The sequence below is a fragment of the Pholis gunnellus genome, assembly GCF_910591455.1.
Source record: "Pholis gunnellus genome assembly, chromosome: 2".
NCBI classification, from domain to species: Eukaryota; Metazoa; Chordata; class Actinopteri; order Perciformes; family Pholidae; genus Pholis; species Pholis gunnellus.
The window spans coordinates 10,867,385-10,894,647 of NC_136536.1; the positions used below are offsets into that span (position 1 = coordinate 10,867,385).

At 39.1% G+C, this 27,263-nt stretch overlaps 1 protein-coding gene across 1 annotated transcript in view; it reads right to left on the reverse strand.

Annotated features, from left to right (window-relative positions):
* Positions 1-18,604, reverse strand: part of oprl1 (opiate receptor-like 1) — a gene marked incomplete at both ends in the record, with an annotated part of 63,143 nt that extends 44,539 nt beyond the window's left edge. The window contains one exon of the mRNA XM_079172405.1: positions 18,411-18,604. Within this exon, the coding sequence (XP_079028531.1) occupies positions 18,411-18,604 (194 nt within the window). The remainder of the gene's footprint in view (positions 1-18,410) is intronic.
* Between the last annotated feature and the right edge of the window lie 8,659 nt (positions 18,605-27,263).

The window sequence follows — 27,263 nt, forward strand, 5'->3', positions numbered from 1 at the left end:
GATGCAGCGTAGCTTAACTTTACTGTTACCGTTTTGAATTCCCTCTGCTGTTGAGGAACACTGCCCCTTGAAGGCTTAGAGACCAATTACCTTTTACGTAACCCTCCTTGGAGTAAGTGACTGCAGGTGTGCTCGGGTCTACTCAGGTGGAGACTGATTACTTCAGTTCAGTTCCAGCCAGTTCAGAGCAGCCAGTCTAAATGGTGTTACATATACCTGATTCTGCTGCTTCAAAATAAAAGCTTTTAAATAAAAAGTAATGGGGAGACATTTATTGCGAAGAATTTACAGAAAAATGTGTTCATAGAAGGGCTTTGTTAGCAGCTTATCTTCACACAAACAAGTCCACTATTACTGCAGGGAGGAAGAGTTGGCCACAAAAAGAGTGGGGTGATTTTATTGGGAAGTATTTTAGGGAAATTAAATATGTTTTATCCACAGTTTTATAGATGTTTCTTATGTCAGATTACTATCCAATCAGGCAGGTCGTATTTAGGCGGACACAGCTGAGTTCCATCTGACATATCTGATCACAAAAGTCGCGTTGAAAAGTGTAACCATGGCCCCAGCCTTCGCTGTATCAGTCTCAAAGAAAGTCTGCCTCTTAACATCTCAACTACCTTATCTGTCATCCACTTCAACAAAATCATGTTGCAGAGCTTTCCTGTAGCAGTGTACACGTTGAGAAGCCCCACTCGTTCATCACCACCCGGTCCTCTCACGTCTTTATCTTCCTTGTTTTGTCCTTCCTCGCTCCCTTGATGTTTCCCCCTCTGCCTCCTCCCTCCTCAAATGTAGTCTCTCTCTCTCTGCTCGCTATCTTCCCCTCTTTAAAATTGTCCTCGGTTATTACTGTTATTTCTTTCCTTTTTAATGGTTTGTTTTCCTTCTTCATTTCTTCCTCTATCCTCCATCTTTATCTCTTGATCCCTCTTTGCCACCTGGTATTTTTCTCATTAACTGAAAAAGAGAAATTTAGGTGAAGGATATTAAAACGATGCGGAGTCAGTCAGAACAAAATAGGAAGTTCAAGTTTAGAGAAAAGGGAAAATTTGGAAACTTCCAAACTTTCTCTGCAGAAATCTCTAAAAAAAATTTGTACAACTCTTGTCGGTAACACTAAGATCATTCAATTAGTTCAAGCTTTTGAATTAGCTTTTTGGAAACGCTTTCTAATAAGGTCTTTACCCAAATGAAATCTGCTGATTTGTTTTATTCATTTTTTAAAAGGTTTTCAGCGATGATCCAGAATGATAATCTGCGGAAGTGTTGTTTTTTTTGCCTGTAATCTGACAGACGATATTAATTTAAGATAACACGGCAGCATCTGTATTAGTTTAGAATCTGTGGAGGAGCTTGAGTGGAGCAGGTAATAAGCATTTGTTAATAGGTAATGGGGCCCTTATAAGTCTTTAAAATGCTTAACAACATTATTGTGTTGATAAGACTTTGTACGTGTTTATGATATCATCGTAAACACATTCACTGTTAGAATTAAGACATTCATAAGTTAACTGTCGATGTTACTGTCTGTTCTGCCTAGGACAGAATGCAGACATTACTGCTTTAAGCAAGATTTAATTGGCTGTATCAAAATAAGGTAAAAAAAAACGTAAAGTGAATCTGGCCACAGGTGTGTAATAGCTCTTTCAAATGGAGGAAATCCTCTTTCACCATATTTTTTTTACCCATTGATTTGTCTTTTTTTCTTTTTCCTTCATTGCTCTTTTTTCAAACGCATCCTGTCTCATTAACCTTCTTGTTACATTCACACTCTCTCTCGGTCACACCCTATCTATGTTTGTAATTATCTTCTGTCGCTTGCCTCTATTGGAAGCCTTTTGCTCTAACAGTAAATAACGTGCTGTTGCATGTCAGGCCACTGCGCAGACCCATCTCTGTCTTTCGCTCGCCCGTTTACATCAACAAGTACCCAATTAAACCAGTGATCCACTCATCTGTCTCTCTCTTCTCTCTCCTCTCAGTTCAGCTCTGGACTCCAAGACCTTTTTTTCATGGTGTGAGAGCTGTGCTACAGCATTATTCTCCATTCTGTATTATTATTATTATTAATATTAATTTGCCATTCTACTGCATATATCTACTTCTGTACAGTTTGTCACATACAGTTAATTTAAAGGTTGAAATGTAGATGTTCTTCAGAAGATGTATGGTTTTAATTTTCTTTACTCTAATATGTTTCAGTGATGTTGTATAGGTTTTAAAAGTGTAACATTTATGGTGTCAATCTATGGCTATCAGCCTATGGCTACGACTTTGACTCATACTCATACTTTACTGCTTCAACATTTTTGCTGCAGAATATTGAAAATAGTCGAGCCAGAACCTTTCCACAGTCTTTCCACCATCACACATACAATAAATCCACACGTAAATGAATTCCAAGCTTTATGCCTCACTATAGCTTGGTAATTAAGCACTGATATTGCATCGGTACTTGGTATCGGAGCCCAGGTATCGGTATTGGGGCTGAAAAAAAAGTGGGATACTGCATCCCTTGTAATAAGCAATAAGATAATATGATTAACATCATATTATATTAAAACTCCGGCCCAATTCTTCATTCTCTTTTTAATTCCATTCATTCACCAAATCCCACTACAAGGCAAATGCAGCAATCCCTGGTCCAACATCAACCTGTCTACTGTTTAAAATCAAGGAGTATTCAGAAGCTTGCTGGTAAAAGGCGCGATCAAGGGGAGAAGTGGTGGCGTGATGATTCTATATGGTTTGGCTCGGTTTCACCACGTGAGGCCCTCATTAAGGGAAATGGCTCACAGTCGCCCAGAGCAGGGATGATTGCACAAGACGTAACCACGACCGTGTCCTGTGTGTCTGTGAGAAATCAACCTCCCAGCCGAGTCCAATCTATTGCCGGGGTGACGTCGCTGTCATATATATATACCCGGTGAAACACTTGTTTCTGGTCAAATGCAGACATCTGCTTTTTTTGCCCCATAGTCTGTTCTGAAATCTAATTCATCTCCTCATTCAGAACATTTGTCAATGATGGTATTTATGCTGATACATATTACACACATAAATTAACTGTGTAATGAAGGCTAAATGTAAAACATTGGGAGAATCCCTTGTTATGTCCGTAGTCCATAGTTGTTATTAATGCATTAATACATGCAGTGAAAGAAAGAATGGCAGAAAACAAAGAGAAGAGACGGAGAACTGCAGAGATGGAAAATGAAGATGACAATAAAGATCAAAGTATAAAAATGGCTAATGAGGGTTTGAAGAAGCCTCTCCTCATTCTCCTATCTGCCATCTGATCTCTCTTTCCCTGTTTTCTTCATCTTCTCTCCACTCTAATATGTCACAGCTCCTCTGATCGGGTCTTAACAAGCAATCAGCTGCACATTTCTTTGAAAGAGAGAGAATAGGCAAGATAGTAATACAGACGGGTGCAGAGCACATGTCCCAGACACGTTTTGTGTGATTTAAAGCAACAGTGTATGCATAGCTTCTGTAAATTCGTAATATTTTGGAATAAGCTTAACCTCATCCTGAAAAAGAAGTGTTAATTTGAGTTTTTCTCTTCAAATATTGTATTTATGTTTATTTTAAACCACAGAAATGAGGACTGAATAAAAGACCTAAATGAAATCCATTCATCTCAATACTGCAAAAAGGTTTGTGGTAGAGTTATGCTTTTATTAATAATGTATTTAACTGTTCAAAGAGCTGATTATATGGGACAATTATGCATTATTCAACTAGTGAAACTGGTATTTTCTTTTTTCACTTTCAAACTAACCCTTCTAGCCCTAGCGGTGGACTTACTCATTCTATAGTTGGCCCTATAGTTTCTGTGATCTGTGTCATGTTTCTGTGAATCACAGGCGGAATCACGGAAATGTGAATTTTAAAAAGCTATACATATATCTTTAGATGTATACCTGAAGGCAGGCGAGTGACCTTTGTCTGCCGAGGTGATAATCACGCCGAAAGTTCACCAAAAGTGAGGATGCAGATTTACTTCGCCACCTAAGGAAAGTGTTTTTTTCGCCCATTCGCTAGCATAGAAAGCAAGTGTAGGCAGTTGGCAAATGTTAGTTACTATAGTGACCGTGCCTCAAGGCTAGACAACTGAGGAATTTCATGATGTACATATAGTCTATGCCACTTTTGTCATCAAAACTGTTGATATTTTCAGAAATTTCTTTTTAAATTTGATTATGGTAAAACAGCACACAGCTTGATCACAACAACCATTTTGACTAAATAATAAAAAGGTGTGTCATTTGTTTTGGAACAAGGTAAAAACCTGCGCTGAAGAAAATCCTGGTCACAAATTGGTTATCTTACACTGCCATGTAAAGTCGAAATTCACTTTAACACAGATTCAGGTAATGGACCCAATTTCATTATATTATACTGCTAAACCAGCCGGAGATAAACAGATGGTGAGAGAGGAGCGGCAGAGAGAGGGTCAGGGGTTTAAAGAATTAAGAGAAGAAGAAAAGATTTAAAAAGATTTCGGCAAATATGGCAAATTACTCCTCCCTTCACTAAAGCCATGCTGGAGAGACCAAGAAGACTGATACTAATGAAATATATTTCCAGAATAATTGTTGAATAGTAAGCCATTTAAGCTAATGTTTTCACTTTGAATTTAATCAAAGGACTTGATTTCAGACCATATGATCATCATAAAACTTAACTATCATGCACAAGAGGAGGAAAAAAAAGGCAATTTAAGATGAATATAAAGCACTGTACTTCTCATCACAGCTGGCTCCTCATTAGTATCACAGTTATAGTTTGATTCTCATTAACTGCACCCTCACTGAGGACGAGCAGATGTCTTATTTAATGGGAGACTTTTATGACATTTCAATACAGGAAGATGACGTTTAAAACCGAACTCACAGACACACCCATACCTTGCTGGGAAAAGAAGAGACAACACATTCAGTGAGAGGATGTAATTAAAGCTAAATGGTAGCGTTAGCGATATTAACCAGGTTCACCCAAGCCCCCAGGAAGAGCGCCAAGCCAGGTTTGGTTGCTGCCAAACCGTGGAATTACTGCTGCCTTGTCCGTTACATGATGCCATTGGGCCCCAAAAAGACTATATTTTTCTCCATAGACTTCCGAAAGAGGAGTCTGTAAATCAACGGATCATTTTTCTGAGGTAGATCAACTTCTCAGAACAAACGGTTGAATAGCCCCTATTTAAATCATTAGTCCTAAAAGTTTTAAAATGCAATAATAGCCAAATCCAGAGTTATTTTTGTGCTGCGTGTTATGTGAATGAGCCTGAGCGGCTGTGAGGCGGGGTAAAAGGAAACACTAGCGCCCTTTCTCTCTGAGCCCTTAGTGGGAAGAGTTTCTCTTTGGTACAACAGAATTCATGGGGGGTCCTGACCTATCTTACAAGTCAAGCATAGATAGTCTGCCACTTGTTCAACCTATGAATCATAAAGCCTTAATCTGAAGGATTTAAATATGATACCAAAAGTAACAAATATAATGTGTAAGAGTAGTAGTTTTATTGGCATATTTTGGCACACAATTCGGTTCAGTTGTGTCTGTCAGCTGCCGCTGTGTGTCTATGCAGGTCTCTGTCTAGTATCGTACTCTGTTGCTGACAGTGTAACATCCCCTGCTGTAGGCTATAGTCTTATCCGTCTCCTTAACCGTCGCTTTGCTTTAGAAAGCAGTGTCAGAACATGCACTCTTTATTTGGATCACAGGACGGCGCTGCTCTGATGACACAACGTTGTCAGTTGTATTCATATTTTCCAATAGTTGGATCAACAGACATTGCAGAGACTTTTTAGAAACTACAAAGGTAGCCTTATAAGGCAATTTTAAGGTTGTTGATGATGCTAATGATCAAATCTCTCAAACGCACACCTCCTCATGAAGAGGTGACATTCATCAGGCTGAACATAGCAATTTAGGACAGGTTTGTGCAGTTAAGACAGTTTAATCAATCACAGAACCGTAAAAGAGATGTAGGATAGGATTATGAAAATGATATGTATAATGCCCATTGTCTTGGCATAATAAATATCTGTAGAAGCCAATCCACCTAGAGGATGTCAATTTATGCAATTACATCCACCTAAATACAAAGTGAACCAACTCTTCAGGGTACATAGTCATGCTGCACAAGTATCTAAAGTACCTGCCAATCACCTCAGACATAACTTCAGACTGCAGGACACTGTTTATCAAGGTAAATGGTAAATGGACTTGTACTTGTAGAACGCTTTGCTAGTCTTCCGATCACTCAAAACGCTTTAACGCTAAATGTCATTATTCACCGATTCCCATCTAGTCATACACCGATGGCAGGGGCTACCATGCAAGGAGCCATCAGGACTCTAACTAAACATTCATACCACATCTCGCCACACATTGAGTGGACTAGCGGAGCCGGGGGTCGAACTGCCGATCATCTGATTGAAGGACAACCCTGCTCTACATCTGAGTCACAGTCGCCCTGATGGCACAACCTTGAAGGTGTGCGAGCTGTCCCGAATATCCAGTGTTTTTAGAAGGAGTTGCCATTCTTTTGAGTTTCAGGAGCGGGTTGCATCGACTGGTGTAAGCCTGGCTCTGACTGCCAAGTCAGTGTTGACACCACAATTTGTAAAGAACTTGTCCAGCCCGCTCTCACGAAATGGCATATGAATCACACAACAATTTCCAAGTAGTTTTGCATGCAATTAGAACGTATTTCTTTTCATGTGTTTAATAATTTAGCCTGCACAATGTCATCAAAGTCTCAAAGATTTAATGTATACATATAATGGCCATATTATGTATGTAGGCACTTTGATGAGGCTGTTAATTTGAACATTAACTACAATGAAGTGGATTGAAATTAAATTATGAATAAAGAGAGAGGGCTAAATGGGAGAAAGACAGAAGGAAGAGCTACAGGGAGGGCTAAAGAGTGTGCATGACCTGAAAATATGCAGATGAGAGTGTGTCTGTGTCATAAACACAGAAGTTATGTGACAACCAGCTATATTGGGGTGTCTATTACACACACACACACCCTCTGTTCTCAGTACGACAGATTAATTTGCAGTGCAGAGTAATGGCCTCATAATTCACTGTGGTCATTATGAAGGAGGAAGGCACAGTCATTAGCCTGTGGCACACACACACACACACACACAGACACACAAAACCCTGTACTTATAAACTTGTGAGAACAGCCTCAACCAAAACCTAACTCTAACCTGAACCTTAAAAGCAAGTCTGAACCCTCAAACAGGCCTCTGAAGATACGTCCGAAGGCGAGGACAGGCTGAATTGGCTCACTTTTCAAAATATGTTCTCACTCTCGAGGTCTAATTGGTTCTCACAAAGATGGGGTCGATGTTCAAGTACACAGACACACACATACCATCAATCCAGCTGCAGAGTTTTCAAATCCCAGGGTCAAGGACTAGCAGATACAACATAATAGGCATACCTCTCTCTCTCTCTCTCTCTCTCTCTCGCTCTCTCTGCTGGTTTGCTCTTTGTCAAAAACTCCCATATATGAGATGACATCTCTTCTTTCTAACACACAGAAAACACACATATAATCTAGCCAGCAGTCTGTTTAACTCACACTTACTTTGTGCATTGTTACATAAAGGGCACGCTACCTCTAGGATTTAAATAGTTTGGTGTGGAATTTTGAAATATGGACATAATTACATACAAAAACTGGAGTCTCCTAGATTAACAATAGTTTAACAATACTAAAAAGACGGTTTATACTATGACTATTTATATAATGAGGCAGGCCAGAAGATCAGAGCTCCAAGAAGTACAGAATGCTGCATAGTTGCTGAATCCACACAGACATACACTCGCCAGCAGTCCTCATCCAACCCCTCTGGCTTTACACGTTAACCCATCTTGCAACTTTCATTTGATTCTTTTTTTTTGTTCCCGAAGAGCAATTGGTTTGACAGTAAGGCATACTACAATGAGAGAACAAAGACATCCAGTACAGCAAGGGGAAGGATAGGTGACCTGATTACAAATGGGCTAGAAGTTGAACAACATTGGCAATAACATCTTTAAAAAAACTAAAAATAGCGGCAGAGTGTGACCACATAAATACACAGGGAGAGTAAAGTGCACAGTGACCTGACATGTTGAATAAACGATTGATTAACAAAGTTAACCTCATGTTTACTAGTCAAGCAAACATAGTTTGACCGGCTACCTAATGTCAATGTGACTCCAAGGGTCCTGACCAAGTGTTGGTATGTTAAGAGTTGTTATGAAGACGAGTTGGTGTGCAGTACCGAGAAGAGGGGACAGCAGCTGCTTGCCAAAAACCCACATCCAACGTGTCAGGATCGCATTTCAAACCAGAAAACATCATGAACATGACGCTCATGAACACACCAAAGATGGAACCAAATGACTTTGGAAATGAGACCATCCAAGGTGGACATGAATGCACCATTGTCTGCACTGTCCTAGTATAAATTGCTTTATTGTTGTTCCAGTGTCAGTGTGTTTGTGGCTGTAGGACAAACCAACCAGGGTTTTATGTGCCTGCTGCTTTTCCAAAATTGTTTCGTTGGCTTACTGAAAAACATCAACTTCTGCTTCAGCTGACTGGAATGCTGGAGGTTCCTGGCAATCGTTTCTTCCAAAAATCTCACAAGTAAGATGGGGAAAAAAATAAATGATACAATTAGATCATGATGTTTCATGACATTCAGTGTCATTCCAACAACAGAGACAGCAGGTCAAACAAGCTATGTATCTTTTGTTTACTCTACTGGCAGAATGGAGTTTACTTCCTAAATGCTTGTAAACTGTTGATGTTAACACATTTTCTTCTAATTTAAAACAATACAAACTATTTGGAACGTTTTGTCAATATTCACGAATTATTCTGTGGCACTTAAAACCATTTCAATACATAATGATGTCAAGTGTTTCTTATTTCTTTCTACACAATACAAGAATCTAAAAATGTTTAATTCATGTGTTTAGGGATGCGTGAAGCTGGGGTTGGGGGGGGGGGGGGGGGGGGTAGTACCAGCAAGAACTTTGATCTACTTTCACCTCTAAGAATACAAAATGTTAAATAATAAACGATGTACCCTCATTTATTTCTTCATTATTTTCTTTAACTACACCTGAAATTGTATCACCAATCAGTGACATGTACATGTGCAGAAGCAGCATTTACCAATTTGATAAGAATCAAGAAGTGATGTTGCAGAGAAACCTGTGCGACGGATCAAGGAACAAACTAATGAATAAACCGATTTCATCAGGAGGATCATAATGGCTCTCAGTGAATGCAGAGGATACACACACACACACACACACACACACACACACACACACATTCTGTTTAGCAAAGGGAACTATAGAAGAGATAAAAATACGAGAGGATATCAGATACTGTGACACTGGATGCACCCGATCTCTGTCATTTCATATCTATTTTTCACTTTGCCCTTTATTTGTCTCTCCTTCTCTCTGTTTATTGACCTCTCTATTTTTGCCTCTGTTCCCATCTGCATCAATATATTTGAACATTGAAAACTCAAAATAAAACCCCCAAGCTCGACCTTCACCTCCACACACAAACATACACACACCCCTTGTTTTGGTCTGAATGGGATTTCTCCCGAGAATACAGTTGTTAATGGAAACACACAAAAAAGGTAATTTAAAATGTTGAACCGATGCTGAACTACACACACACACACACACACACACACACACACTCTGAGTCAAAGAATGAATGTTTAATGTTTCTTTCTATTCAGAGAGACACTTTCGGCTCGCTACTAGTGGCTGACGTAGGAAAGGGTCGCAACATTTCCAGAAGGAGAGCCTAGGAATTTTGCGAAATGTAGATATAGAATTTGTACCTTTTTTTTAAACAGTCAACTTATTTTGGGGGATAATACACACACACAAAAAGACTTGTTTATTAAAAAGCATGACCATTTAAGTGAGTTGTAAGTTACAACCATGCACAGCATTCAGCAGCGCACTTTTCCATCACATGTACAGATAATTTGTCAGTAATCCCATTAAAAAGGAATTCAGTCAAATTACAACCCTCTGCGTGCACGGTGCATTCTCCCATCACATGTGCAACCCACAAGTGCTAACACTACAGCGGCTGAGCCAAATTGTACATTTTTTTAAAGTAACTTTTGATCATATTACTGGAGAGAATATGTTTTTATATTTCAGTTAACCAGCAGAAAGCAGCCCGAAGGAAAGTAGACAATTTATAACTCTTTCTGCTAGTTTTTGCTTGCTAGCTGTTACCATGTGATCAATGAGGCTGTAAGAGGAGAGCTCACTGCATCACGTCGCGTCAAATCATTTTTAGGTTAAACACGTGCAGTGAAACCTGGTCTGCACTTGACAAAAGGCTCAACAGCTGGTGCATGATAACCAAACTGGGGAGGCTTGATTAGTTTCACTAAGGCTTCTGCGCTTGGCCTCAGGTCGGAAAATATATTTTATATGAAAAATAAATATGAGGAACGCGGACCGTGTCATTTATACTCATGCGTACCCAAAGAGCACCTGAGCGGACTTAATCCCTTTTATTTCTACAACGTCTGCTTCAACCCTCCAACATTGCAGCTCCAGTTAGACTACACGCGTGTCATTCCCAGGCAGCAGTTTAAACAAGTTATTGTTTCAGCATTCTTCCAGCAGGATGCAAATTCAAAAAAGCAAAATTGCATGGAAGTTTATGAGAAAAATGACAATACTTCTCACTCTTCTTCAATACTGAATGTTCATTTAGTAAATTGAATTTTGAGTATAATAGCTGATCAAGCAGGGTACACATTAGGGCGGGCAACCTTGTGATTGACAGGTTTGCTAACACGGCGTTGTCTGGTCTTGGTGTTGTATATTTTTTGAGTCTTAGATCTTCAACCCTTTCACAGTGTGTTTTCAGTTCATGAAAGTTAATATTGTAACATTTGTTCACCAGCTGAGTTTGGAAATACTTTTCAATTTGTTTTACACCATAGAACAGCAAATACATATATACAAGACACACACTATAAACAATGTGTTAACATAAATGAATATGTTCTGATAATGAGCAAACCAGGAAGAAAATGAAAGATTTTCCTCAATACAGTTGACAGTATGTTTACTTCCTTTGTAGCAAATTGTACTTAGTTGTATGTTTTCATAATCTGGGGATTCGAATGGGACAAAGCAGCAATATTCTGATTTGTTTTGACAACTGAGCCAATCAGTGTACAGCCCTAAATTGCTTCGGTGTGCTGTACAGTGCTCTCCAGGGACAATACATATTTACCTGAGATCCTTCCTCTGTGCCTATTTCCCTTCCCTCTCTGTTTATTCTTTCCAACCCCTGCTTCATTCTTCCCCTTTTCTTCAATCCTTAGTTCTCCCTTCACCACATTCAAAATCCAAAGTCGGATCAGTCAAGAACCAACATGGCATTGATGTTACGTGTTCTGTAATAATGTATTTTTATTCACACTATACATTTTTTAATTAATTTGCAGGAATCAAACATGATGGATTTGACAGACCTTTTTGGAATCCAGTGTCCCCCTGATTTGTATTTTGTCCTCACACCCACTAAATTAAAGCTCTCAGAAAAAGAATGCACACAAAACTCAGCCATTCAGAGCACTGTCATAGTTGGACACTTGTCATGTCATTTGTAATTGTAAAAGCACAACATGCTTGTCAAAACACTCCTCCACAGCTGTAATTTGGAGGCAATATTTAAATAAATCTCCTTGACAATGTAACAATACTACAAAGAAGATTTATGTTATGGCCAGGTTTGAATTATTTCAGTGTTTTATCTAAGAAAGCATGTCTAACAGCAACCATTTGTATGGCGAAGAAGCAGGCCAGAAGATCAGAGCTGTAAAAAATAAAGTTGCTAGTTACTTTTTTGATTATTTGTTTAGGCTGGGTTGCAATAACAATTATTCATTCAAACTAAACTGAGTTATAATCAAAGTTTAGCAAAACTAGGTTTAAAATGAGTAAATCCAGATATATCATAACACTTTCTTTTGCTGAACCGGTATCGTGATAGACATTTAACGGCAGTGTCATGAAACTATATTGGGTTGAGTCTGTCCATTTCTTCAAGGAACCTAGTTGCTTTGCTCAAGCCATCGTAAAAAGGCAGCAATTTTAAAAGTTAAACCTGCTAAAGTGTTAGTTAATACTGGATCAGATTTTAAATTGGAATTTAAAGTAAATTCAACTCTTTCTAGGTCTAGTAAAAGCTAAACCGGTGTGTAAAAAGAGGCTTAAATATCATCTTTATTAATTCTAAAATAGTTTGGTGCAAAATGATTTAAAGTTAAGCTATGATTTCATCTGTTTATCTGTTGGTGCATCCCAGCTTTGGTCTATAATGAAGAAATGCCCGTCACAAATTTCTTCAGATGTTCTTGTTCTGTTCAACTCAAAGTCTAAAACCTTAACATGTTGAAACGTGACAAACTTAACATCCCCAACATCATGAGAATAGTTGCTCCAAGATTATTTCTCTGTTGATCGACTTGATTAATTGACTAATGGTTTCAGCTCCACTACTGAGATTAAGCACGCCATCAGCAGGGCCAACAATATCATTTTAAATTCGGTGACGGTCTCGTGCCAAAATGCTCCTTGGGATTTACAGTTGCCTTATTTACTTACTAGTTTATACTTGACTGTTAGGTTTGGCTTTTTATCAAAGGACCCAGATGTTTGCTAAGGCAGTTGCTCATCGTTTGTACTGCTGATTCTACAGGAAGTGTTTCATCATCCAAGCCTTGAAAGTGCTCCAACTATCATTCACCTTACATAGTCTACAGAAGCAGATTCCCCTGAGCCTGTTTGTTCCAAAGCCTGTTGGTTCAGTTGGATGACACCTTAGATTTTCACAATTTAGATTTTTTTGTTTTTTTGCTCCAAGGAATGACGACATCATTAGGCCTTAGTATCAGCTCTGAGAACTCAACTCAGAACTGATGATGTCCTGAGACGTACGACGTGGATCTGTTGTTATGGAAACAGGCCCCTTACAAAAATCCTTCCCTGCAGCTTTTTCCCTCTCAAAAAAAAAACAGAAAACCCTGCTCCGTGTAGACACAGCTTCATCCCGCCATCGTCTCTTCTCTCTGTCTCAAGGCTGCTCTCTGCTCAATTCAGCATGATGTTTATCTCTCCCTGTGGTCCACCTGCTCTTTTTTTTTGGCGCCTGTAGCACTAAACAGATGCTTGTAGAAATCCCTGCTCTTGTTGTTGCTACGAGCCAAAAAACACGGCTGCACTGCGGTGCTCTGCTGCTGGAAGTTAAAGCTCTTCTTCCTCTACTGTCCTCTGACAGCACTCGAAGCGGGAAACACGCTAAGCTTGCAGCGCTGTCAAAGCAATAGGGCATGTGTGTGAAAACAAAAAGCAAAAAGATGCTAAGAGAGGAGCTTCTCTAGACATGCAACCTCAATTAATGCTGCTCGATTGCTTTTCCTCCGTGCCTTTTATCGCTTGTTATTGTTTACAAGGAAGAGGTGGATTGGACAGCTGCTGTCAGCCCCAATTGGTTACCATCTGTCACCAACCCTGCTATTTAAACAAAGACTTATGGATTATCCATGAAGAATAGCATATTTTCTTCTCCTTCCCTTCCAAAAGACACCTTAACTTTGATTTTCAAGTTTTTTGCTGGAGAAAAACTCGAGCCACACACAGTTTGTGTCCACATTTGCATATATTGGTTGCAAATTAGTTTATTTTACTGGGTTTCTTTGCTAAAACCCCTTGCTAATTATTCTTTTTTTAAACGAGTGACCTGGTTTAAACTGTATCACCAAGCATCAAAACGTTGCTGCTGCCAGAGGACGGCGTTCAGGTCATTTTACAGTAAACAAGATCCTCTGATGTAACTCAGATTATTCCCACTGATAAAAAAGTGAATGGAGAGAAAATGCAAAATAGCTGCTGACGATGCTGTATGGATGAGCTAGAATCCCTTGACGAAATAGCAATGAATGTTTAATGGTTTGGATATTTTCAAGTCTGTCAAAACACACACAAGACAAATGTACCTCGAGAGTTACGGGCTGCTGTTATTATTCCTCCAGTTCATTCGGGCCCTGAAGTCATCCCTTCTCCACATTAGTACAGTGTAAAAGATTGGGGACAAAATCCACAGAATGATTTCAAAAAGTTCAGACAAGCTAAACATTAGGCTTCAGCTGTCTCAATCACATTTCAATCCATCTCCATCTCTGTTTGGGGCGAGATATCAAAGTGAACCACCCACTGGACAAATCCCAGAGTTCCTCTGTGTCTTTGTCCAACTTCTCTTTGTTCTGCTGTCTAAAATTACCGGCCTCCCACTGTGCCTGCTTCGCTCTGTCACACCTGACACGTGAACAGCACAAGCCTGTGCCTGTCTTTTGTTCTCTCCTCCATCTGATGTAGCTCCACCAAGAGGGAGACATTTTACAGTAACTTAGTAATTACGGTGTGAATTTGTTTTGTGGGTTGAATGTCACATAATTCCATCTGGCTTAAAGAGTGACTAAGTTGTCTCAGCTGTAACTGTGAAGAATTGCAGAGGCAGCACACTCTAAAGGACACAGACAAGTTTGGGAGGTATTGACATATAATTAATCTTTACAATACAAACACAAAAAGTGTAGGAAAGCATGTAGTATTAAAGCATCTGGATTTTCAAAGCCACTTCATTTCAACAACTTTCTGAGCTAGAGAAATCACAAAAAACTGTTCAAAAAAACGTTGCAGCAGAGTTATCACCTTTTTTTATTACACTCATTCCTGTTCCTTGTCAAAACCTGGGGCCTCATTATTCAGAATGTAATTCTGAGGTGTTATGCTAGTAGCGGCTAATGTACCCTCAAACCAGAAGTCCGGCAAACTCTCTTCTTTCTAAATCCACTTAATTTTTGCCTCAAATTACATCACTTGAGGTCAGACTCCCCACAATGACAAAATGGGCAATGGACATATTATTTTGGTAGACTACCCTCAAATGGATTAAATGGTTATTACTTCAATAAGAAAAGAAATGAGGCGTTATAATTGGTATACTTTGTGGCACATTTGCATGAATAACATTTGTCTCAGACTATCCCAGTAAGCTTGTGAGTTTCCCTTTGCTTGACCCTGCTCAAGTTCACCCTGCTGGCCAAAGTAACATTGTATAGCTTTAGTATTTGACAAAGACGGTGGCAGTAAACAGAATGCAACCCAAACTACAAAATTCATAACGTCGCTTTGGACGTCTTTGAGTGATATCTTGCAATATTTTTCAATGGTCTCTTGGCAGGACAGAGTAACTCGTAGAGAGCAGTTTTGCCTGTTTATGTAAAAAGAAGAATTGTTATGTGCACACAGCAGTAGTAGATTGTGAGTGTGTGGGCTTGTGTTTGTGTAGGTTAAATGTCACCTCTTCCCATCTGCCTCAAAAGAATGACTCAGACTTTTCTTAGCTGTGATTATTTCTTAAAAACTGCATCCAAATGGCACATCTGGTGCACAGTGAAAGCAGACTTTATTTACACTTAATCTCATTTTCTTTCTCTCTGCCGACTCTCTACACGAATAAGAGAGTTGGTTGGGCAGCCTACTGTTTTGGTCCTTGGGCTCCTGAATACATACCTCCTGGATAAGATGCAAGTTCATCCAAGGTAATTACAACCCATCACTTTAATACCGAATCTACGAGAGTCACATTGAGTCCCATTCTTTAAGTCTTTGTGATAATTGGATATCTTTAAATTCAGAGCTCTCTGTTGATGCTCAGACCTGCTCTGAGTCTGAGATCATTCTTAAAGGGTATCAAGCTCTTTAATAAGGTGCCTCTAAAAACCAGTGTAACTTACCTGGGGAGTGATGGATACATATTGTACATACATATCTTCAGATTTAATTGCTTTAAATTTTGTGATTCAATTTAATTGTTTAATACAGTGCTAATCAGATGTCAGCAATCCACAGCTTTACCCATTGAATTACAGATTTATATTGTGTTATATGTATTGAATTATCTTAAATACATTCATTTATGTCAGCATAAGGAAATAAAATACACAAGGAAAAAAAAACATGATCAACTTCAAGATCAAGTGTTGGGCAGCCAATACACAGACATTTTTTATAAAAACGCTTCTTTGTATATGGATAGAAAACTTCTGACCAAAGGGGTGGACACAGATTGCACAGCTCAAATCTTGTCGCTAGCATTTGTGAATATTTGAGATTTAAATTTGCAAAATATGAACAGAAAGCCGAGTGATATGTTGTTATTTAGCCTCCACCTGCTTTACATGAGGAGGCTGCTTCCTCCTGACACCCTTGATAAGGGCAAGTTGTCGAGGGCAGCCATCTTCACTGTGGGCAATGGCTGAGAGCTGACATTGTTAAGCAGGAAGGCCAGTTGACTAAATACCTGAGAGTGAGTGTGTGTGTGTTTTCAGAAGTGTGTCAATGTTTAGTTTTTTTTAATGCAATTTAGCTTTTGTTGTTTCTGGTTTGAAGATTCTTTTTTAGGGCTTTTATTGCCTTAATGCAAGCAGCAGGAAAGGGCTGCGGGTTGGAATTAAACCCGCTGCTAAGGTCGGCCCAGTGAGTGAAATGTTGTGTGTGAGTATACGTGGGTGGGAATGCTGAAGAGGTGGAGACCGATGGAATGATTCGCATTATGTGTGTGTGTATGTGTGTAACTCATATGTCTATCTACAGAACTCCATGTAGATGTTAGAGTGAGAACAGGTCTAACAAGGATAGTAATTATCTACAACGATGGAGGTAATATGGAGACAGCATTCTAACACAAAAACACACACACACACACACACACACACACTAGCTCACATTTCCAACATATAATTATTTTCTCTCCACTTCAGGTCCAAGCGCTTGCTACTGCTTCTCAAGCAAAAACACATATAGATATTAAATGGACATCTAACCATTTTTAGGGAGAAATAACGCCGCCATTAGTCTCCAGTTTGAAAACAAGAAGCAAGGACAGAGCTTTCAGCTGTCTGTCTCACACAAACAAATATTGAGCTTAAATACAGAGCAACAGTTTTCCAACAACAACAAAGACACACACACACACACACACACACACACACACACACACACACACACACACACACACACACACACACATATCTACTCAACAGGGCATGTGTATACACAAACAGCTAGACACATGCTGAGGGTGGCTTGTGTGTTTTAAAAGATCACCTTGAGTGGTCACAAACTTACTTTGTAGGAGCCAGATACCTTCTCATGCTGCAACTCTTGAAAATGAACTAATGTTTTTTCTTAATCAACAGTTTTGGCTTTTGAAACGTTAACGGTCGAGTGTGTAGGATTTAGGATGATCTCTAAGCAAAAAACGGAATATGTGTTCAGTATTGTATAATAACCAGGAACTAAGTATGGTTGTGTTCAGTTAAGTTAAAATGAGCCGTTCATATCAACATAGAGAGTGGGTCCGCAATATTGCACCACCGTTTTTTAAAGATTTTGGGGGTATTCTTGGGCTTTAATTGCTTTTATTGGAATAATTGAAGAAAGACAGAAAAGGGGGATGATTCAGTTGGTTGCTTTATGGAACCACACCGCTAGATGCCATAAAGTCCTACACACTGTCCCTTTAAAACAAAGCAAGGCTTCAGACGGTTGCATATGCGATCCTTTTTTGTGAGCGTGCGTGTCAAAATTGTATGTGCTCGCATTCATATGAGTGCATGATGATGTTTATCATTGATGCCTCCGCCACAGTGGAGACAACAGCCACTGTCTGCTCCATTTCCACCTCCAATGTCTCAAAAGTAAACTTGTTGAACAGGCGAAAGTGAGTAGGGAGGGTCGAACCCAAGCTCGTCACAAAACCCTTGCTGCCGGGACCACATTTGTGTACACGGAGCAGAACCTCTGTGAAATGACATCCAAAACAGCTGAAAAGATCGAATAGCATTCATTTATTTTTTGACTGTAATATTCAGAGTATTTCATCCTTTTAGCATGGATTGCTACAACAGTGATCATATTATCATCCCCCGACTTTAAAGCTTTGGATTTAGAAAAATGTGCTGTCACCAAACTGGAAGTCTGGACTGTCGGGGTTTCTCAACTACTGAAGTGTTGAAGACCATAAAATCTCACATGAAGAATTTTCAACAAGAGTGGGCTAAAAGTGAAATTGAAGCTTACTGCAAAAATGTTGTAGTCCTCTGTGTAAGTTAGGAGTTTTCAAAGACCAAGTGAAAAAGTGCCAGCACAGTGGGATCATTTCAGTGTTTCCAATGCAAATCAACTTGTAGGCGCGAGTGTTAGGTTTAAACAGGTTCCATTTTTGTGCCTGTAGAAATTCATATTCTCCTTACCTTATGATGACATACATGACCAGGAAGTTTCCCACCAGGCCGATGACACAGACAATCATGTAGACGACCACAATGGTGACCTTCACGCCTGTTGGCAGTAAGGCTTCGGTGTCATTGTAGTAGGTACCATTGAAGTCGCTGTAGAGCTGCATGTGGCCCAGCTCAGCGAGGAGGAAGTCGTCGGGGTACTCCATCTCTGACCGGGAACGAGGACGTTTTAAACCCACCTGGTGGAAGGAAGAAGTATGGTGTCACATGTAGTATCATAATAAAGCTATAAACAATGAGGCCACAATGACTCACTTTTTATTGTAAATTTGAACCAGCATTTAATTGTGGGTACAAATTAAGTAAGAGTAACTTAACACTCCATGATATCAAGTGGTTTAACTTCTCACATTGCTGCAGTGATGTACCGGTGTACTCTTAGCTCCTGTGACATTACTGGCAGATGTTGAAGATGCAATTGAGATCACACCCATAAGTGATGCTGGGTGTGGTCAGAGGTTAGAAACAGTCTTGGAATTTCCAACACTGTTCAAATGCAGCTGCTAGAATTTTAACTGGAACAAAGAAAGAAACACATCACGCCAGTTGTTGCTCACCTCCATTGGTTATACTGGTTGATGTCTGTGTTCTTAGTTCTTTGCAGAATTCACTCATTTACATTTTAGATATGTTTCCAGTGAGACATTAATGACTTTTAAAGGTGACGTTGCTGCTGTAAACATTATTGTTGCTGCTCTAGAAACATTCATTATATTTCAAATATAAATCATGTTCTCAATTTATTAATAAGCAATTATTTACTGATGAAAAAGAACCAATAAGAGTGTTGATAAAGAACCAAACCTTTAAAGAGTATCGATAAGAATAGCAGTATCGATAAAATCCTAAAGATACCGAAGATACCGATGTCTGAAGCTTTCATTGGGACTGCTGAGCTTTCCCCTCCATTTTAATGGCCTCTTTATTCACAATACTCGCCAACAAATTATATCAAATAGTCCTTTCTGTCTACTTCTCACTGATATTTTATTCCTTTGAAATATACCTCACTGATATTGTTGAACACGCCATATTGACATGCCAAGTGCGAAAGCTTGATGGGGCTAGCAACAGTTACCAAAGGGGGAGGGGCTTAGCACAGGATCAATTGTTATGGTTGCTTGAACTTCTCACCTTGCTGCAGTGATGCGCAGTGTACTATTGGGTCCCGGGACATCACTATTGGGTGTGCTGCTCTCTTTAAAAACATACAGTGGAGGAAACTAGTGAGCCATGCCACAATGCCATGAATCAAAGTGTTATTTTGATGATACAACACATTTATTAATAAAGGTAAAGCTCCAATATATTACCATGTGTTTGTGATATTATTGTGGTTCAGTGGTTAAGGTCATAGAAAGATCATCTTCATGGTTTCGAGAAATCAACGTTAACTTCACTGCTGCCTGCTTGGCTAAATGTAAATAAAGGTTGCTGTATTCAGTGGTAGGGTGGATGAATGAAAGGAAAAGGACAGACAAAAGGGAGAGCTAGAGGGGCTAGAGAGAATAAAGTAAAGAAGAGAGGGTAAAAAGGGTATGAAATATGAACAGGAAAATGGATGATGTAGGAAAGCACAAAAAGAAGAGGACCAAAAGACAGTAAGGGAGGAAGGAAGATGCTTGACGAGCATGGAAATAAAGTAAAAGAGATGGTAAAGAGTGATTAGATGGTAGACGGTAAGGTAGAAAAGAAGTCGAGGGATTTAGGAAACTGAAAGAATGAGTACTACAGCGAAAAAAAGAAGGAGAGGAGCTGGCAGCATCAAATTTGCTATTAATGCACTGCCCCTTGAGGAATATGTTAATGCCAAGATGTGTGAGAGAGAGAGACTTATGGAAAGAATGGGGGAGAGAGGGCAGGGGATGACATCAATATTGATGGGTGTTAATGCAGGAGAGAGAGAGAGAGAGAGAGAGATTCGAAAGCAGGACAATAGATTGTCTACCATCAACAAAAAACTGTTTCCTCCATTTAAAGGTGAGGTCTGTGTTGTACCTTTTTTTCCAACAACACATTTTGTTAATTTCTGACCTCTGCCGTAGGCTCTCAAGCGCATTGGTTCCTAAAATGGGTCACAAACACATGTAGTTTCTGTTCTTTTGTGGAAAGAATACTCAGTGACTTCCTAAACAATGGATATTTTAGCAATCATTACTCTAAGGCTGACTCAAATGCTCTAACCTTTGCTGTGGTAATTGATGTCCAATCATCAAATTCAAATCCATTCCCAAATCCACTAATTTAATCTAATCCTTTTGAATTGCTCCTCAAATGTTATTATGTTTACCTTTCAAAGTATGCAAGTAGTTCAACGTTGGACAACAAACAACCCAAAGAGGTTTAATTACCATTTTTTGGCTGGGAAAGCAGAAGCAGCACCTTTTTTTGCAAAACAATTAATGTTCCCAACCTGAACCTACAAACAGTAAATGAGCATAATAATGAATTAAATGCATCTCACACAAGATACTCAATCCAAATAGTGAGGGTCCTGATTTAGAAATATTCAACTGATTGGATCAAAATGTTGATATGATATGAATCAAAGTGCTGTAGATTCTTCAATTGACATTAGAGCCGTCACTCTGTTGGTCCCTGCTCAACTAAAACACACAGTCTACTGATTGTGAAGTGACACACAACTGTTGTTACAAAGTGATGTGTCTTATCCCTCACAAACAACCTTTGGCTTAACGCAGATAGCAACTGCAGAGAGCCAAACATTTCAATCTAGCTGTTCACGACAACTAGCCCCTGCTGGTTTAATCTGCTGCCTTTGATGTAAGAAGGTAAGTGAGGAGATACAATACATAACATTCCCACTTAATAAGCTCTAAATGGTCCACTGTTTCGACCAATCAGAGTGAATTGGGAAACATCCATCAATGGGTACAACATCCAATCTATTCATACTGCTGAACAAATGTAATATGTGGGCGGCAATTCCTGCGAAAGGTTTTTGCGAACCGTTTGTTAGCTAGCAACACATCAAAATGCTGCCATGAACCAGGCTGCCTCCCTCTCTCTCTGCATGATCATGAATATTCATCAAATCAAAACAGCAAAGTAACTCTGCTGTGCTGCTGAATTTCCCCGGGGTTTCTGCCAGGCTCCATAGACATGGGTTATATATGCTCTAATATCTCTCTTTCATTCTTTTCTCATCCTTCTATCTCTTCCTCATCTCTCCCTTCCCGTTGACACCTCTTTTTCCTTTCCTCCTTCCCTTCTCACATCCACATCTAAGACACGGTGTGTTTTGTTCTGCAGGTTTCATCTCTGCTGCAGCAGCAGTGTGTGTGTGCAGTGCGTGTGTGTCTGTGTGTGTTTTAGCTGCCTAAGCTTTGATGAATAAGCAGTTAAACTTGAGCCTGAAGTGTGGCCATGTAAGGCTGCAGTTGCAATTTGGGTGGGCCACTGTAGCATCTCATGTGTGAGAGGACAAAGAAGCACTAATGAGACTGACGTATTACTGCGCAAGGTGCATGTAGGAAAGTAAAGCTACAGCAACTGTTTTGTGTTTGCTGACTGTATAGAGGTTATTAAGTACTTTGAGTAATTATTTGTCTATCCAAATATTGAGTTATAAAGGGAGACCCTACAGGTGAATAGGGTAAAAAAAAAAAAAAATAGATATCAACTTCACTGCACTTACATTAAAGGCAATTATCATGAATTCTGGAATTCTATCATTTTATGTGCTTATTTGCACAAAATTGTAGAACAGAAATATGAACATTGGATGAAGCCAGCTTCAAAATCCTTGTATTATTTTACTACGTCAAAGAGAAATTTATATATCTCTGTATCAATCCATAAATCAGAAAATACTCTCAACAGCCAAATCTAGTTACTGGAAAGTTTGGTGTATTGTAAGTGCTGGAGTGTGAGGAAAAAAACTCTTTAAGAAAACCCTTTAAATATAGATTAGATTTGTGTTGTAGAATTCCCTACATTTTGCAAGACTACAGCTGAATAGGGTAAAACAATATTTAACTGATTGATATCACGTTGAGAAATTCCCTAGTTGATGACTTGTATTGATATGTATGGTAATACAAATGAGGCATTATCTTATGCTAACTTTTGGTGAACAAATCTAAAAACGCAAATGGACAAACTTTGGTCAAAGAAACACTGTTATGGAAGCCAAAATGTCTGCAAAATATAATGTGGATCCGGATGGTAATGTCAATACATGCAAGAGGATACAACAAAATGACACAATTAATTGAGCAACATGAACTCTGATTGATTGTTGTATTTTATCACTGTTTTCAACATCAGGTGGCAATTGTGTTATTTCAATAAATGAATATGTCTTCTCTGATTTATGCGTGTCGTGTGGTGTTTTTATCAACTGCTATGGTTGTAGAAAGTTGGGGTGAGAATTTGAAAAAATGGGGACATCCAGGTAAACCATCCCTGCTCATTATACTCTGTCTGTTTGGAGTCTTTATGCTGAGTCATGTATCACAGCAGGACAGCTTTCTCTACAGTATAAGTAAGACAGACAGTATTGTATTAAGAACGGTTTGATACATTGATATAGTCAGTTACATACAACCTTTGTTTTAGCAGCAATTAAATGAGTGCAAAGCATTGTGAAACATCATAAAAAACTATGTTGGGACTACAACAAAACAAGTTTAGCCCAGCCCAGTTGCTGTAATACCTTACTATACAGACACTTAGCAGGCATTCAGACTGAAAACAGCCCACGGTTAAAACAATACAAGGGGTGATTGTGTTATTTCAGGCGGCACCTGAACATAGTTCTTTGAGTGAGACAATGGACTATGGTTCAAGAAATCCAGTTTGAGTAACTGATCCATAGTTTTTAAGGCTTATCAGATGCACATAGGTTTATAATATTCCACTCTTTCCTGGTGCCTCCACTGGCTGGGCGGTAAGCTAGCAGGTATGTTTTGTTGTTGTCGAGTAAGGGAGCTGCTTTTTGTAAAGTTGTCAAACAGCAGTATTAACTTTTGTTGGTAACTTTGCAATCTACGGTGTAGAGCCCTAGAATACATCTAGACTAGGGATGTCACAAGAACCAAATGTCATCATGCTCATTTTCCTCCAGTACCACAGGTACCCCGTAGGTACCGGGGATTAGGGCTTGAATCTCACCACAAAACCATCGTCCCAAGAAAAATAGAAAATCCCCTGATAATGCTGCATTCAGAACAACAAATGCATCTTAAAATTGATAGGAGGAGGCGAACGTTAACAGTCCTGCTTGGCGAACTAACGGAGCTAACAGAGGTTGCATTGAGTTACATTATGCTGCCTTCAAGCTCTATTCACTAAAAAATGAGTACAGGGTAGAATAAATTATTACATTATCATCATTGTTCAAATGCATTCTTGTAAAATTGAGTTTTAAGCAAGAAACTTGAGGTCTGTCATCACTTATTAATAATTAATTCGCAAACACTGTATGCAAATGGTAATAAAGGACTGTATGTTGAAGTACATGGGAGTTACTGTTTTGTTTTTAGTCATAGTTTAGACTTAGCTATTGAGGATTGTGGAATTTCACTGGTATTGGTATCACAAACCACATTGTTGGTACTGTGACACCCCTAATCACGGCCCTGCAGTGTCCTGATTATCCAGTCAGCTTGCCCACCACAACACAAAACATTGAGCCATGGGTTCAACTTTTTTGCAGGACGACTGATGTTTTTGTTCCATACTGGTCTCTTCAAATGACTGAGGAGGCTGCATTTTTTCATCCAATGCGATCTGAATGTAGCCAAAGACCCTCAATGAGATTTGATGAGAAAGAATACCCAGGATGAGTTCTGTAGGAACACAAAACATTACAAATCTTGTGAAAGTCTACTGAGAGGGACTGTCAGAATTGAATAATTGTTACAATTATTAAATATGACAAACATACACGCAAGAGTCCACAATCCTTTGTGGTAGATACCTGCAGGCTCCCCAACCCCCTCAGAGGAAACCTATAATATAAACAGCTGTTAATAAGCTCATACAGTTCAGGTAAACTGTGGAGGAAGGTGTAGTCTCTGCTCGTTTTCAACCTTCCAGCTTATTCATGGTTGTCTAAATGGCTAGTTATATAAATAAGACACAGTCCTGGTCCAATTTTTCTATGTAGCAGCAAATGGTTGGACTACACCGATAACAAATGTCCTACACTGCTTTTGTTTGTACTCTGGCAAAAAGAAGCTTGTTTTGCACTGATTTTAACTCTGCATGTTGCACAGATTAACATGGTGTCATACTGTGTGTGATACAACCCTCTGGATGCAAACAAAAGTATTATTGAGTACCCCTGACACATCGGTGTTGACAATAACAATATGTTGTAGGGCATACCTGGCTGAGACCGGACACATACAGTTGGCAGTGAAAGACACCAGGATAATTATCTGGCTTTATCAGCAATCTTTCTGCGCTTACATTAGGCAGCAGGTTACTGCCCTGTAAATGTCTGTGACGGAGGCTGGCATACATCTCTATTGAAGACACACCTACACCTAGATGATAGATGTACAGCAGTGCCCCTTGCTTTTTATGGATTGTTGTTCAAGTACAGTTTATGGATATACCGGTTTTATTCACAGGCTTCTTTAATGTTATTCTTTTTATCCTGTTTTCTAGCTGCTGAACATATCAGTGTTCACATACGATTTATAACTTACTGTGCTGTTCTCTCGAAGCAGATAAGAGTTGACTGCTGTGTTGTAATGATCTTTGTCAACAAATACCCTTTGTACGTGACCAGTTATTGTGTTTATAGTCTTTTTTTATGGGATTAGAAGCGAGTCATTGGCTGGAAAATGTCACATCTCTGCCAGTACTATTCACACATATACTTTCATCTGTATTAAGCAGCGAGAGGCCATGCTTCATGACTTCATTTATCTGCAGAGAGACAACAACACTGGAGACTTTAGACTTAGAAAACATGAATGTCCCCAAAGAGGAAATTTGTGGTACAGCACAGTAAACAATAAACATAATATATACAGACTTAAAAACAAAGAACAGAGACAACAACAAAAGTCAATGATTGTGATCTTATATTAAATGAGACATTTTTGCACATCCCTAAAGCACAACCCCCAGTCTATGAAAACAGAACAACACTCACAAACAAACAAACTGAGCTGCCTGAACATGTGTCGAATGGCATATATGTGTTGTTAAAAGCTTGACATTCAAGCCAACATGGTCATTAAGTCATTTTCATGTGGATGCAAATACTACGCCGTTGTAACTTCTTTTTGGGGGAAAAGGTCCATTTCACTGAGCTTTTGCACCTTGATTAAAGGCATCCAACAATCACATTGTACAGACGTGTTCAAATTGCACAATTCATTGTACACCAACATGGAGGCTCCGAACCAAGAGAGCAAACTATATTACTCCTTTCAATCCTGACAAAGGCAGCTCATACCAGATCCAAACTTTCTGTTTTTACCTTTCACAATAAAAGCAGATTCAGATCTGAGTCATTTAAGGATCCTGGTAGTTAGCCCTCTTCCTGCACTAAAGTATTCAAACCTTTTATTGATAAAGGGTTGAGACTGTCGTGAATTTGCATCATTCATGGTATGAATAGTTTTGGTCCGAAATATTTGCTGGTGAGTATTTCGTATTTCCGTGTTGATAATTCATCATGCCCCTGGTGTGTAAAAGGACCTAAAAGCAGCTCAGAATTGTAGAAAGTTGATTATCTACAGATTCATGACAATGAGTAAAGACAGTGTGGTACCGAAGAAAGTTAAGCAGGTCGATAAATACATTGTATTATGGCATGCACAAAAACATGTGTTTTATCTTGTTTACAAACTTGATTTTTCTCCAGGGATACAATATTTTTCAAAAGGCATATTTAATCTAAGTAAAGTTGAATGAAAGTTCATAATTCCTTTGTCTTTTCTAGGCCTAGTTTGTTTTAAAGGAGGAAAACAAATATTAAATCATAAATCGGATGTGTTGTAGAGGAAATCTGAGATTTTACGTTTAGGTCAAATCACCCAGCCCTAGTTGGTAGCTTCGTAACAAGCAGGTAGGCCGAAGTAGATGTTGTGTTGGGATTGTTTGGTCAAATATCGATCCATATTTACTTTTAGTCAAACAAACTCAGTGACTAAAACTGTGACTTCAAGTTGGCTGCCTATGTTTTGTTTCCTACATTTCTTCTTTTAGGCCAAGACTTGCTTTTAATAAAGTTACTACTACAAAGCTATGGAAGTCAAATGATGGACAAGCTGTGCAAACAGCTCAAAAACAAAATGAAGCACTAAGGGGTCGCATTTCTAATTTGGAGAACATGTGAGGAAAAAAGTCATGAGTATATCAAATGTTTGAGGACAGAATTGAATTGTTTCACTAATTATGCGTGAAAATCCTTCCCTATGTGACATTCAAACTGCTAGCTCATCATTTATGTACCTCACATGCAAAGCTCACCTGACAGCAAAACGCCACTGGGTTTGACCTGGACGTCAATCACTGTTCTGTTAAGACTCCACCTTCTAAGGCACGTCAGGTCATTTGCTCTGAGTGGATACATTAACTGTGAAATAAATTCAAGCCTGTTGATTACTAAAGATAGGGCACCTCTTATTGAAACCGGTTAACCAAAAAACAATGCACCTATACAACTCAAGTTCTCCAAATCTGTTAAAAAAACCAACGCTGATCTGTGTGAGCGCTCATAGACCTGGCCTTGGATTGGTTTTCTGCAGTTTTGGCATTAACACACTTCCATACAGATCTGCTGCAGCGTCTCTCAGTAGTAACACAAGATTCGCACAC